The 15737-nt window shown below is 46.5% G+C and overlaps 2 protein-coding genes across 2 annotated transcripts in view; one reads left to right on the top strand and one right to left on the bottom strand.

Moving 5' to 3' along the window:
- The window catches only part of magi2a (membrane associated guanylate kinase, WW and PDZ domain containing 2a), a gene marked incomplete at its 5' end in the record, with an annotated part of 152332 nt that overhangs the window by 47184 nt on the left and 89411 nt on the right, over positions 1 to 15737 (bottom strand). The window contains 3 exons of the mRNA XM_079755925.1: positions 459 to 580; positions 3694 to 3751; positions 15713 to 15737. The exon at positions 15713 to 15737 is cut by the window's right edge and continues 55 nt beyond it. Coding sequence (XP_079612051.1) covers positions 459 to 580; positions 3694 to 3751; positions 15713 to 15737 — 205 coding nt within the window. The remainder of the gene's footprint in view (positions 1 to 458; positions 581 to 3693; positions 3752 to 15712) is intronic.
- Positions 1 to 15737, top strand: part of LOC307089375 (histone H3.2) — a gene marked incomplete at its 3' end in the record, with an annotated part of 183935 nt that overhangs the window by 37138 nt on the left and 131060 nt on the right. The window lies entirely within an intron of this gene.

Below are 15737 nucleotides of genomic sequence, written 5' to 3' on the forward strand. Positions count from 1 at the left end.
GGGGTCTTACCCCTGTAGATAGAGGGGAGGGGTCTTACCCCTGTAGATAGAGGGGAGGGGTCTTACCTCGGTAGATAGAGGGGAGGGGTCTTACCTCGGTAGATAGAGGGGAGGGGTCTTACCTCGGTAGACAGAGGGGAGGGGTCTTACCCCTGTAGATAGAGGGGAGGGGTCATACCCCTTTAGATAGAGGGGAGGGGTCTTACCCCTGTAGATAGAGGGGAGGGGTCTTACCTCGGTAGATAGAGGGGAGGGGTCTTACCCCTGTAGATAGAGAGGAGGGGTCTTACCTCGGTAGATAGAGGGGAGGGGTCTTACCCCTGTAGATAGAGGGGAGGGGTCTTAGCCCTGTAGATAGAGGGGAGGGGTCTTACCTCGGTAGATAGAGGGGAGGGGTCTTACCCCTGTAGATAGAGGGGAGGGGTCTTACCCCTGTAGATAGAGGGGAGGGGTCTTACCTCGGTAGATAGAGGGGAGGGGCAGGGAGGAGAGACCCTGGCTCTGCATCTGCTGCTGCTGCTGGACCCTCCTCTTCGCCTCCAGGACCGGGTTCTCAAACTGGGTCCTCCTGTTGATGTGGCTGAGAGGGAACAGACATGCTGCTGTTAGGTCTCCTCCGTGTCATTTAGTCATTCAGCAGACGCCTCCAGATAAAGGATGAAGATGGATATAGGACGGATCTACAGATATAGGATGTATATACGTATATAAGATTAAGATACAAATGCAGTATTAAAAATACAGATAACGATTTTAAGATACAGCTATAGATTTGATGTAAAGATATAGGATTAAAGATACAGATATAGCATGAACACACAGATATAGGCAGAGGGTACAGATATAGGGTGAGGATACAAATAAAGGACGTCCATACAGATCTAGGACTTAGGATACAGTTCTAGGATAGAGAGACAGATATAGATTTTAGGATACAGATATATGTGTTTAAGTGCATAGTTGGTCTTCCCGGAGATGAATAACGAGGAGGCTGGTTCCTGTTATTGTGGGCTGGCAGCAGCTTCCATGCTTACGCAGTCAAACACACAAGGAAGCAAGTTGCATCATTTTCTCCCATGAAGAAATTTACTGTTTCTGCAGCTGTTAAGTAATTAGTCCTTATTGGGGCATCCACCATCCCACAGTCTGTGGGAGGGTGCTTGCGTGCCAGGCTGATGTGCATTCACACACACACACACACACACACACACACACACATATTTGCAAGGGCACTCAACCACACCCACATACACACTCACACACACAGGTGGGATTCATGTGGGGGAGCTCTTAAAGGGTTGGTCGACAGTGGTGGGGGGGGGGGGGGGGGGGGGGGGGGGGTATAACATCTGCCCCCACCCAAAACCCCCACACCAACATCTTCCTTCATTAAATATGGAAGACAATGTTTCGTGCTTTCCCCTCCACTGAGCACCACACACACACACTCGTGCACACTCTGCTCACACACACAGTTACATCACATGCCCCCTGTGGGGGTACACAGCAGTGACACGGTGCATATTACACAGGGAAGCCCTGAGACATGTTTTGTTACACAGAGATAATTACAGCCTCTGGCTCTTCCACTTGAGATACGGCCATTTAGAAAAGCACAGCGGTGCAGCTAGCGCTAATGCTCACCCAGCCGCCGACATAACGTTATTATTGCTCAGGCTAACCTATAAGCTTCCATACAATTGCCATGTGCTAACGGAAACCCAGTCTGGCTAAAGGTGCTAATGCTAATGCTAACCAAAACGTCTAGATAAATGTGCTACTGATAAAGCTAACCAAGTTAAATGTTACCTGGCATATCAATAATGCTAACCTAGCACTGGCAGCCCAGATTAAGGTGCTATTGCTAATGCTATCCCAGTAGAGTAGATAAAGGAGGCATTGTTAATGCTAACCAAGCAGCCTAGATACAGGTGATAATGCTAGTGCTAACCCAGCAGCCTAGATACAGGCGATATTGCTAAACCTGCTGTAGCGATAGCGTTCAGTCAGGTGCAGTTTTGGTGTATAACCCCCACGCCCCCAAAAAAACTCTCTGTCCTCTCCCTAGAATAGAGTGTGCTCTTTGTGTGTCCGTATGTTGGCTGTTCAGTGTTTTGGGAACATGACAGCCGCGGAGAGGAGAGGACCAGAGCCTCTGCTGCAGAAGACCGGGAGTAAACACACACACACGCCATACACACACATTCAGAGATAAACAATACACACGCCAGACCCACACATTCAGAGAGACAAAATACACCCGCCAGAACCACACATTCAGAGATGGACAATGGAACCGGGGTGCAGATGGACGAGCTGACAGACAGACAGGCAGGCAGACAGAGAGACTGTTCACATCTAACCCTGTTAAACTTCAGCATATCAAAGTACCAACAATGTCTCCCTTATCTCCTTGACATCAGCACAGACTGTTGCATAATCAATATTATTATATTATCATTCAGCAGGCCTGTGGCACACAGGAACATGTGGGCTCGGCTATTATTATCACAGACTAACGTCAGTCAGCCGGCTCACAGCAGTGTGAGGATACCTTCAGAGGCTACTGGATTCAAAACCAACATCAGCAGGACCACGGTGGGGATAAGATTCTACAGGGGTACATCCAACACTGGGAAACACCGGTAACCACATACACGCACGTACGCACGCACGCACACGCACACGCACACAGGCACATACTCACGCACGCACACAGGAAAGCACATGCACACACACACACTAGTGATGGGTCAGTCGCAAACGATTCGGTAAGAACGAACGAATCCCTCAGGTGAACGAGGAGAACTGATTCCCAAAACAAGAGAACTGGTTCTTTTTTTAAAAACATATTACAAAAATATGGTCACATAAATAAAATATACAACAAACAGAGTCTCCCCACGACCTTATATTGATTGAGTCTAAAACATTCTCAACGATTCAGCCAATGAGAGTACTACGGCAGGTAGCAATCGCGTTGCCATGGCCCATGGGTAAACAAATGATAAGGCACCACCACACAAGTTAACTAACGATCGCTGTAGGCTTCAATATCATGCAAGCACTTTATGTTTTCTTTTTATTTTGTTCTACATCACAATTGCATGCTTTAATAAAGTATTGTTTTACCTACCATTACGAGTCTCGTTTGGTCTAGTTGCTAACGTGCTTCACTGCTTATTAGCGCTTCTTGGAAGACGCCATTTAATTCCTACTGCACCCCATTATGTATTAAGGATATTTATGAAAAAAAAGACACTTATGTGCTTTATATATATGCTTTATATTTACACTTAACCTGGGTAATTTCGCCAGAACATTAGAAAGTAGTAGGCTGTATGTTGATTAACATTTATTCCATTATTTCCGATTCCCTGCCAAATGACGAAACAGACCATCTGTCTTAACGAACGAATTAAATGAACGAATCAAACGAACGAATCGTGATATTGAACCGAACTGAAATAACTAATTCCCGGAAAATAATCGTTTTTCCCATCCCTAACACACACACAGACACACGCTCACACACACAGACACATGCATGCACGCACGCACACATGCATGCACGGATGCATATGCGCACGCACACAGACACGCACACACAGACACACGCACGCACGGAAACATGCACGCACGCCTCGTCGTAGCTTGAAGATATTTACGTATTGAACAAGTTTCTTAACTTACTCCACGTAGTAGCTGCCGTAAATGGGGTCATCAATCTTCTCCCAGCCGTACGGAAGCTCTGCAGGGGCAAAGGCAAACAAGAAAAGCTCAATCAGAAAATAAAGAAGACAACTAGATTCAAGGTTTGTGGATCAGTGGGAGGGAGGAGAGAGTAAAAAGTCATTACGGATAATAGGAACTCAAAGAGTACTTAGTCGGACAGATTGTTGCACTTTCAGAAGCAAAGCATCCCATAATGTTTCTTTCCTGCTGCCAGGCGTCACGTGTTGCTGTGATCATGAGGGTTTAGACTCTAGACTTTAGACTCTAGTATCTGTAGGGAACTTCAGAACAAGCCCCATGTATGCATTCATGCAGCCCTTTACATTGCCAATGTGCTCTTAAGCAGTGTATCAACAACATGCTTTCCCTCAGATAGGCTGTAGAAATAACACTAAATATTGATAGATCGGGTGGTGGATTTCTTAGTGATGAAATATTAATGCGCTTCCTCATTTCCAGGCTGTAAATATTATGCTTGGAGTTGGAGGCACGGATTACTGAGAGCTCTCAGGGTCATCACGTCGTCTTTCATCGCCCCAGAGCTCCGTTCAGCCTCTCGGTTCAAAGCAGATGAGGAGGAGGGCAAACTTCATTTAAGTTTTAAATACGAGCCATGAATAAGTAGCGGTAAGTAAAATAAATCAAATTAAAAAAAAGGTTTTGATGGAGACGTATTTATAAATAACCGGTCACTGTCTGTCTGCTGAGGAGAGCAGTAGAGAACGACAGAGCCAGCGGGTTTGACACATTGATATACATTAATAAACTGCATTTGATGCCGTCCATTATGGGTGGAGGAACATTAGCTCCCCTTCCTAAAATAAAAAGGCTGTTTACATTCATACTTTGAACCTTCAAGTCAAAATGGGACTCTCTCTGTGCCTGACTGATCAACATACACCTTCTTTAAAAGACCCCTGCATGCTCTGCATATTGAGCACTGATCATAGCGTGACATCACACATTTTCCTCATGAGCACACATAAAGCAGAAACAGAAAGAAAAGTTTCAAAAGGAATGACCAAAAATATGCATAAAGACCTCATCCAAGAGATGTTTGCCATAAAGAAAACATGTTTTTAATGCCGGCGTTATTTCTGATCTGTCATTAAAGAGTTGGCTGGGACTAGTGTACCCTCCCGCAGCGAACCTTAGCCTATTAGCATATTAGCACCTTCAAGTACAAAACCGTATGAGGAGGCGCTACGCTAAGATCAAGCGTGTCTCCCTCCAAGCTAGCAGCACGGTAGCTTCCTCTAGCCCAGGGAGCCCGTATTTCCCGCTCAGCCCCGTAAAGAACGTGGCTTTGATTAGGGACTATGCTAAGCTAATCAGGAGGCGAGCGCAGATAATAGCAGCAGTAATGTTTTTCTAATGAGAGACAGGAGCAGGCTCCCAGGGTCCCTAGGGCGAGTGCGGAACTAGGCCACCGCTTCTCAGGGGAGGTGCAGCCTGCTACAGGGTTAGCACATGCTAATGCTAAGCACATGTGACCGCGACAGCTCGTCTCCTTGGTTACGCCCTGAAGGGATGCTGGGAGACGTTCAGAGATGATGGGTGCCCTTTGTTAGATTTACTAAATTGACCCCTCACCCACGTGTGTTCTATACCCCTGGCAACGCTACTCTGTATCAATGCCCTTCCTCAGAGCCTCTCAGAATCAATTATTAAACTTCCAAGAAGACAATGTTTTAGGGTTTGCTCATTAAGCAACACACATATCCACGTACAAACACACACACACACACGTCTTCCCTCATTAAATATGGAAGACGTTTAATGTTTTCACTTTCACTGAGCAACACGCACACACACGCTGTACCCACCTCACATGTACCCATGTACAGTTGACATGCACGCACATACATGTGCATGGAAGCGGAAGATCTTCCTGTCTCTCCCCCTCTCTCTACAACATGTTACACGTAAACATACACGAGAGATGAACATACATGACATGTCAACACACACACACACACACACACACACACACAGAAGATAAAGTGCTGACAACTACTGGTTCCCCACACATCACATAATGAAAACTGAACCGTTTCCTATTAAAACGTCCAGCAGAGGAAAGACAACACAGCACATACTGAATATATCAAGCTCAGACACAGCATTCAGTATCAAGTAGAGCACACGCACGCGCACACACACACACACACAAACATCAACAAATACATACACATAAACACACACACTCACACAATATCATGCTGACAATGCAATAGACTGTAACAACTGGAGTGTGTGCATGTGCATGTGTCAGTAAAGTGTGTGTGTGTGTGTGTCAGTATTGTGTATGTGCGTGTGTTTGTGTGTGGTTGTCAAGTTGTCAGGGCGTATCACGGCCTGCTCCCCTCTTCTGGAGGAGGAGGAGGAGGAGGAGGAACTTTGCAACTTCATCAGAGATCTGCCAGTTCTCGCTCTCTGCTCTCCAATGAGTGGGGTAAAAATGGCGTGTCTGTTCAGTTTGTTTTAGTCTTTCTGAGCTTTCTTATGAAAGATAGTAGCTCATCCTTCAGCAGATCCTCCATCCCCTCATCTTGTTTCAATCAGGGCTTTTATGTTGAAGCCACTACTGATGTTCTCTTACAGTCTCTCTTCTTTCGTCTCATGTGACTAGACTCCCTCCACTTCAGGACGGAGAAAGTTGGCTTCCCATTTCCCCTCTCCCCGCCTGCATCAACCCCCCCCCCACGTTGCAACACAAGGACCTTGAGAACGACGGCACGTTCCTCTGTCCTAATAATAACAACACATTAAAAGCGCATTTCAAAGCAATCAAGGACCCCTCACATTCTGATAAAGGGAAGAGTGTAAAAACAGCTCATTAAAAGTAAAGAGAGCGTTGGTTTGTCCTGTTCCCTCTGAAGGTGGCAGCCGTTGAGGGCCCTCCCACCTTCTGAGGAGGAGGCTAAACGCTCTGGACTCCGGAGGGTCCTTGTCTCCAGGAAAATACTATCTTAGTCGTTAAAGAAACCAGCCGCTTCACTACGCTGTCCTCCTCACCCCGCGTCTGTCGGTTTACAGCGCAGCCCGCCGCGGTCCAACGCCAGATTTCACACCACTGAAACTTCAACGTGTCTAAAGGAAAGCTGTGTGCTTTTAATCTGAGGGGATTAGGATGAGCTGCTGACACATTTCTCCTCCGTTTCCTCAGGCTCGTCATGTGATTCCAAAATGGTGGAATTTGCCACACTCGGTTTTCTATTATTACTATTTACTTTGTAGTCATTTAGCAGACACTTTGATCCACAGTGACTTGAAGTTCAAAATGTTAATTTCATTTCCTCGACCTGTCAGTCAGGAGGAGATAGGAGCCAGGCCTCTCAGTCAGGGACTCCCACTGGCAAAAAGTTTACATTGAGGTCCAAACTCAAAATCGGTAAGCTATTAAGACTCATCCTTATCCCATGATCGCTTGAGATTCCTGACAATTTTAACGGCGATGAATCTTAAAGCAGTCTTAAGGAGTCGGAGCAGAGAGAGGAGAGTCTGAGCGGGGAGTCTGAGCAGAGAGTCTGAGCAGAGAGTCTGAGCAGAGAGTCTGAGCAGAGGGTCTGAGCAGAGAGTCTGAGCAGAGAGTCTGAGCAGAGAGTCTGAGCGGGGAGTCTGAGCAGAGTGTCTGAGCAGAGAGTCTGAGCAGAGTCTGAGCAGAGGGTCTGAGCAGGGAGTCTGAGCAGAGAGTCTGAGCAAAGAGTCTGAGCGGTGGGTTCCTCTCTGGAGCAGAGAGGGAGAGGTAGTAGACACAGACAAACATCAACAGTGAGACTGGATCTGCTCCCAGGGGTCTAAGCCCGGTCTCTGTTATTCCTGGTGATATCAAACCGCCTGGCTCTTGTTTCATAGTTTAAATTTTTTTCTTAGCAGTTTCACAACAGCAGTCACACTCAACATAACACCGCACAGACATGCAGAACATTTCCCTCTAGATACCAGTTCAGCGAAACACACACGCTGATATCAAATGACACCTCAACAGGTGTAACCTAGAAACTCATGAACCATAATTCTCTCTCTCTCTCTCCCTTTAATCAGTCTTTTAAAACACTTCATTTTTTTTCAAAGTGTCTTTTTTAGGCTGATGATAATCTATACCCTGTCTGTCAATCAGAGCAACAATCCGTCGAAGAGTTGAGTTGAGATTGCGGTCGAGATATCAGGCGAGATAGCAAAGATAATATTAACCAGTGACATTGTATAAAAGTAAATCAACATGTGTATAGCCGTAATAAACAACATTGTATAAAGGTAAATTATCCGGTATATAGCAGTATTAATGATAAACCACATTGAATAAAGGTAAATCATCATGGGTATAGCAGTAATAAACAACATTGTATGAAGGTAAATCAACAGGTGTATAGCAGTAATAAACCACATTGTATAAAGGTAAATCATCAAGGGTATAGCAGTAATAAATCACATTGTATAAAGCAGTCATAATAATAAAGCAGTCCTACTCAAGCGAACACTTAGGCCCGTCGAGATGTTTAGAACAGCGTACAATGTAATTATCCTCATCTGTCAGCTGCTCCACCCCTCATCTCGCTCATCACCGCTGCCACGGCGCAGACTGCTGAGATATCGATGGAACCCAAAGTCAATTTGTCTGCGAGAGACTGAGAAACCTGACTGGGCCAAATGAACCCTTAGATGCTGATTTATCTGCTAGTCTGGGCACAATAAAACAAATGAGTTAACTGCAGCTGTTCGCTGTGAGCACGGAGACCGAGTTTCAAGAGTCTGTTTAAGGGAACGCAGGAGGGGGCCGTAATTCTCTGGGTTTGACGATGTGCAATTGGCTGCTCGCTAGCCGACACGCACGCACAGACACACGTGTATGACAGACAGACAGACGCGGACGTCAACATAATTAGTGTGTGTGCTTTCTGAGACAAAACCTTCGCTGTGTCTTTGTGTCGACGCCACCTGCATCCAGCGATGCGGGAGAAGTGGAAGGTGTCGCTCTCTGTCAGACACACCACCCTTTGTCTCACACGCCGTGATCACACAAAGCGAACGCATCTTGAGGCGGAATCACAGATGTTTTAATCAGACGGAATAACGTATCGGTAAGAGTTAAAATCCACTCGGAGAGTTAAAACTGACAAAGCAAAATAAAACGGAGAGAGACAATGACAGAGAGTTAGAGAGAGAGAGAGAGAAAGAGAGGATGAGAGAGAGAGTTAGAGAGTTAGAGAGAAAGAGAAAGAGAGGATGAGAGAGGCAGAGAAATGTAGGAAGAATATGTTATATGATATAGTAATTAATTAAAACGTAAAAAATATATTTTTGAACTTTTTTTAATTCTGTTTTTTAATACTTTTGCAAAGCTAATTTCGTGATCATTTAAAATATCGCGGACTTAAACTGAAACACATCTTGAAATGTAATAAAGTTATCCCGAGGGAGGCTTGTAAACAGAACGTCGTCCGCGGTTGTAGATCTTACAACCATAAAACAATTTTTATAAAAAACGTTTAATATTTTGGCCAGGGGGCGTTTTTTGGAAGAGCGAAAGCGACATCATTAAAAATAAATATATGAATTAATAAATGTGTCAAATCTAAATAACTAAACTAATAAATGTGTTTATTATGTTAATAAATAGTATAAATAAGTCACTTGTAAATAAAATACATTTATGCGGGCAAATTGGACCTCATGCATGAGCCTGACCCCGTGCATGAGCCTGCCGTTGTGCCGGAGCCTGAACCTGTGCATGAGCCTGAACTCATGCACGAGCCTGACCTCGTGCATGAGCCTGAAGCTGTGCATGAGCATGGCCACATATATGAGCCTGGCCACGTGCATGAGCCTGACCTGAGAATACATATCCTCCCCTCTACTGTTGCCTCTGGATCATGTACCTGAAATCACTTAGAAGCATCGGCTAAATCACTAATAATATTAAAGATAAACATTAGTAATTAAATATACAGGACGTATTGGCCAGCTTGGTCTATGAACTGAGTCTGGTCCGTCTAGATAGTGAAGCTTTCTGTTGATGTTCATCTGAAACACGATACATCATCAAACTTATTTAGTATGATAATAACTAAATATACTGCACTGGATGTGCCCACCACAGGCAGGCCCAGAACATCCTGCTCCACCAGACACTCCATCACCACGGCCTCAAATTGAGATCGTTCCTCAAATGTTCCCTCAATCTCCAGGCCTCAGGCATCCTCTCAGGGAGGGCTGTCAAAACAGCCCATCAATCACCCTGTTGACAGCCATGCTGGCCCCGCCCCTTCCCTCAACCTCCTCCTCTCTTCTACTGCAGCAGTCTCAAGGTGATGGAGGACGCCGTCTCCCTCCCTATCTCCCTTTTCTCTTGTCTCTTTCTCCATTACTATTCTGTCCCCTCTCCCTGTCTCTCTCTCTCCTCGGTTTTCCTGTCCCTACAGGTGACTTACTCCCCCCTCCACCTTCTCTCTTACTCCGTCTCACTCCCTCCCCCATCGTCTTCATTCTCATTCTCATTCTCTCTCTCTCCCTCCATCTCTCTCTCTCCCCCTGGCTCTCTAACCTCGTCCTCATTCTCTCTCTCCCTTTGTCTCCCTCTCTCCACCTGCCTCTCCACCTCTCGTCTCCATTCTCAGTGCCTCTCTCCCTCTGTTTTCTCTCTCTCCTCATCCACACATAAGTCACCTGTGGATCATGCACGGATGCACACACACGCACACTCATCTGTGATTAAGGAGGGCTGGCACGCCCAGACACACGCGCTGCTTTGTGTTTGCTGTGCCTGAAGGAGTGGAAATTACCCAGAAAGCCCTGTTTCATGTGGACTTGTCCTCAGATGACCAGCGAGCTGTCTAACACCAGCCCACAGCGCTGCTCTACTGAGTCAACAGTCTGCCTGCAGCGCCACGAGAACATATCTGTAAAACACACTCTGAGGATGAGAAGAACGAGAGGAGACATGACAGGAGAAAGAGAGAAGGAGGGAGCGGGAGAGAGAGAGAGGGAGAGAGAGAGAGGTAGAGACAGAGACAGAGAGCCAGAGAGAGTGAGGTAGAGAGAGAGAGAGGTAGAGAGGCAGAGAGAGATAGAGAGAGAGAGAGATACCCCTGCTGTTCCCCCAGGAAGCGTGGATGAGACGGGGCGAGCGAGACGAATGCGCCAGCCCCCGCTGTGCGAGGAGATGATAACTCTGTCTCTCTCTCTCTCTGTCTCTGTCTCCCTCTCTCCGTCGCTAGGCTCTGCTTCCCCGTGAGTAGAATGTAATTATGTCTCCCCCCTCCTGCCCTCCCTCCCCCCTCTGCAGGCCACAACAACTGCACCCCTCTCTCTCCCGGGCGACCAGACGACAAGGGGAACTTTACAAATCGCTCGAAAACGGAAACAAAAACGAATAATAGAAAGAAGATCAGCACGACGTTCCCGTTTGTCTCCCAGCATTCCACATCCTCTCCAAGTTAAAGTTGGGAAATATATCAGCATTAAAATCCTATTAAGGGAGCGAATTAGCTGTGAACACCATTTGACGTGGTGTTTATGCTGATGGCGATGATGTTTGCAGTTTCTAAGTAACTTGGAATATGTATCGTTATAAAAACCATTAGTGGGTGAAGTCAATCGAAGAAATACATGCTTTAATTCATACCTTCCGTTTAGTAACTTAGACGTATGGAGAGGTTTTATTGATAAATTACATTGCATGCTTTGGGTGTGATGTGAGAGTTGTTAACAGCAGAAGAAAGCAAGATTTAGAAACCAAACTACCAACACCAAGGTCCCCTCCTTCTCGTCTCCCTCTTTCCTTTTGATTCTTTGACTTTGAGGTGTTTTCCGGCACCTTTGATTGAAAATTCTTGCAAAATGAATTTTCTGAACCAATAACGTAAGAGATACCCTGATTGGTCAGAAATGAGCCGTGAGCGATCATTTTTTTCTAAATCGTCTCACAGAAGCAGGGTGTCAAAAGAAAACAGATCTTCTGAGCATTCCACTCACTTATAGCTGAAGGATGGCTTTGCGATTTCGACAAACTACCCTCAAACGACAGCACTTAAAAATCACCTACAGCACATTAAGCAGCACCATGGGGCTTAGGCAACTTGCTCGAGGATGGCTACCTAATTAGACCAGGGGTTCTCAACCACTGGGCCGCAGGCCGATTCCGGTCCACATTGGCCACCGGGCCGCAGAGATAAAATTAAAATTTAAAAAATATGCATACTGGATTCATAAAAAAAATGTTGAGTAACCCTGGGCTAGACTACTATTGGGGTCTGAACCCTGTAGCTATCGGCTTGGAGTCAAACCCCATCACTACCGTGAGATGATGCCCCCTAGAACAGAGTACTAGCAGTGCAAGGCTGAAGATGAATGTCTAAAAATGTTTTACAATTGACCTTTGATGTGAACGTTGTAAAACGTTCTGACAATAGAACAGTTCTGATGTGAAGGCCTCTTACTGTCATGCCCAATGCCTCCGCCTTCAGTACTGCTCTGCTCTTTGAAGTAGATTTAATATATTAATGTTTCCTCTCGCTGCATCTCGATCCCCCTCCTTCCTTCCTCTCTTCCTCTCCCTCAAACCCCACAGTGAAAGACTTCCAGTCTCTCTCTCTCTCTCTCTGTCAAACGTGACGATTGGCTGCACTCTCCGCTGTTTGTGAACTGGATAAAGTGGGCAGACAGCCGCATGCAGGTTGACTCATGCATGTGCGTTCTGAGCCAATTGTTTCCTGCCCTGTGTTGGACAGGATGTGCTCCGTATGCGCAGCAGATAAACCTTGGAGCCAGGAGTGGGGAAATAAGTGGTTTGTATTGCTGGTCTTTTTGATTCTGCTCGTTCGCTGGGCTCTGATTCAGAATACCTTTAAACCTCTATTCTAGATCCGTGAGTCTTTTTCCACCTCCGCCATGTAGGATGTCTTCTGGGTCACCTCCTCCTAGCCCTTCTCTTCCTGCATCTCCTCCTGGTACTCATCCATGCAGGCTGCCTCTTCAATCTCCTCCCCATCCTTTTCAACCTCCTCATCTTCCTGCAGATCCTCCTTGTGGATGTCCTCCTCAACCACCTCCATCAACTTCTCCAGTCCCTCACAGATGCAGGCTGGATCCTCCTCCTCCTCATGGAACTCTTCACTGTGCTGCTTCTCCACCTCCTCCTGTCCCTCACCGGTGCAGGCTGTCTCCTCCACCTCCTCCTCCACCTCCTCCCTGTGCTCCTCCTCCTCTTGTACCTCCATCATGCCGGCTGCCCGACGCAGTTTGAAGAAACTCTGATCCTGTTATCTCAGATTAGAGCCTGGCTCAGACCCAGATACACGCTTGCAATCACACGCACACACACACACACACACACAAAACACACACACACACACACCTACAAGTGGGATCCTAATATATGTTTCAGCGCTCGGCCTGCACACGTCGTTGCCATGACGACGCAGAGAATCAATACAACCATCTCCAGAAACATCTGTCCGGTCGGCTCCGTCTCCTCCCGACCACTACGACGCATCCCCACGGCGACGAGGCAAACAAGATCAAAGAGTGCTGCAGACGACACCGCCACTGATCTCCCACGGAGCAAGACATGTCTCGTTCCACCGGGTCTGGTTCTAACTGGTCTGGTTCTTATAGCACTGGTTCTAACAGGACTGGTTCTAACAGGTCTGGTTCTAACAGGTCTGATTCTAACAGCACTGGTTCTAACAGGTCTGGTTCTAACAGGTCTGGTTCGAACAGCACTGGTTCTAACAGGTCTGCCTCTGGTTCTAACAGGGCTGGTTCTAACAGCTCAGCTCTCATACAGGCTTGTCATTCGTCACTTTTGAACAAGCAGAGCCTGAGGATCCAATCACGGTGGACCAACCCCTTGTCCCAGACTTTGAGAAGTAAGATGCTATCCGAACACGACATCTGCACTGAGAGGCTGCAGTGTCAGCAGGAACCGAGCGATCGACAAGCTCACTGAGATCAGCCATGTCATCAGGGTATGGGTTTTGATGTTACCGTTAAAAAAAAAGGGAGCCACACTCAGAACTACTAATTTTCCAATATATCGAGCTAATTCAAATATGCTATGTAATTTCAAAGCGTATTCAAGTCTTCATGAATCACAGATCATTTGTTTAAAACAGACGAACGATTCCGTTGATGAGCAGAAATAAAAGATAATTACGACATCTATTCGTTTGGAAAATGTGTTTGCACTCGGTCGTGAAATAGTTAGGAATGAGTTCGTTTCGCTGAAACATATGGCCTCCTAACACGACTTTTGAAACCCTTGTATATTTCTTCTAGTTGACCTGCATGAGTTATATTGCAGACACATTTTAAATCGGTCCTTACTGGTCTAACACGACAAACATCCACACCCAGAGCTGTGTTTGTGTGTGGGTGCGTGTGTGTGTGTGTTAGCCAAGTGTGTATATTTAGAGGAAACACACGATTACTCACTTTCAAGGAACAAACAACCCTTCTCCCAGTACCCTAACCATGGAATGGGAATTTAAATAACTACACACACACACAGACACACACACACACACACAGACACACACACACACATACACTCCACACAACCCATCACAACTCACAAATGCATAATTTTTCATTCCGTTGCTGGTACGTCCGTATCAAACTGCAGTCCCACCCACAGGGATTCTCCATCGCTATATTCACTACCAGAGCCATCAATCAACTTTTCTGTGGCTTCATTTGCTTATAGAGCCATCAATCAGTCATTCCCCAAACATATCAGGATCAAAGAGGGAGCAAGAGAGATATATGGATATGGATAGGGAGAGAGAGAGAGAAAGAGAGAGCGAGAGAGACACAGAGAGAAAGAGAGAGAGAGAGAGGAAGGGAGGGAGAGAGAGAGGGGGAGGGAGGGAGAGACAGAGATAGAGACAGAGATAGAGATAGAAACAGCTAGAAAGAGAGGAGCTATGCACATAAATAAATACTGTTATACCAACGCTGACTGTATCAACACTTATTTCACTGTATGTCCTTTGTATCCTTGTGATTTGATTAGTTCGTGTTTGAGTGTGTGTGTTTGAGTGTGTGTGTGTGTGTGTGTGTGTGTGTGTGTGTGTGTGTGTGTGTGTGTGTGTGTGTGTGTGTGTGTGTGTGTGTGTGTGTGTGTCTGTTACTGTGTATGTGTGTTTGAGTGTGTGGTCGGTTGAAGGACAGGCCAATGCGATATTCATTTGATATAAAGAGTTCTGCATAACATCACACACAAAAACATGTTTGTGCGCGCACACACACACACACACACACACACACACACACACACACACACACACACACACACACACGGCAACGTTGCTCGGTAAACAATGGGCCTCACAAACAAACTGAAAACACACCTCGGGTGATTAGCAGAGCAGACTGAAATAGCCCTCATCACACGGTAAAGGTCGCCCGGCGTCTCACTCTCTCTGCAGCTTATGCTGCACTAAAAGTTCCAAAGAAAATCCCATCTGTGCTTAAGAGTGACCCTTGGTGAACTGCCGCAGAGCGACGCCTACACGCACGACATGCCAGGCTGGGGCTGATCTCCGTCCAATCAAACGGAGACACAGCAAGGAGCCACCAGAGCGGAGAAACAGCATCCATGTTCACCCGTTCACACACACGTTCACACACAGACATGTCAGCCGTGCAAGGCAGGAGCAGCGAGGGGACACCTCGACACTCGGAATTGAGGAAGGAATTGAGCCAGCAACCTTCCTGTTGCCAGACAACCCACTTTCCCTCACTTTACCAACTGTCACCCGTAACAAGGGGGGGGGGGAAAGTGAGGGACGATATAGATAGAGGGAAGGAAAAGAGACCGGATGGGAGGAGAAAAGAGGAGGAAGAGAGACCGGGAAGGAGGGGAAGAGAGGAGGAAGAAGGGAGGAAAAGAGACCGGAGAGGAGGGGAACAGAGCAGGCCGATACGGGGAGGAGGGAGGGGAGTGAGCCAGGGAGAAGAGGAGCACTCTTACCGTCCTCTTTGCACTCCTCTGGCGG

The sequence above is a fragment of the Pollachius pollachius genome (assembly GCF_949987615.1).
Source record: "Pollachius pollachius genome assembly, chromosome: 18".
NCBI lineage: Eukaryota > Metazoa > Chordata > Actinopteri > Gadiformes > Gadidae > Pollachius > Pollachius pollachius.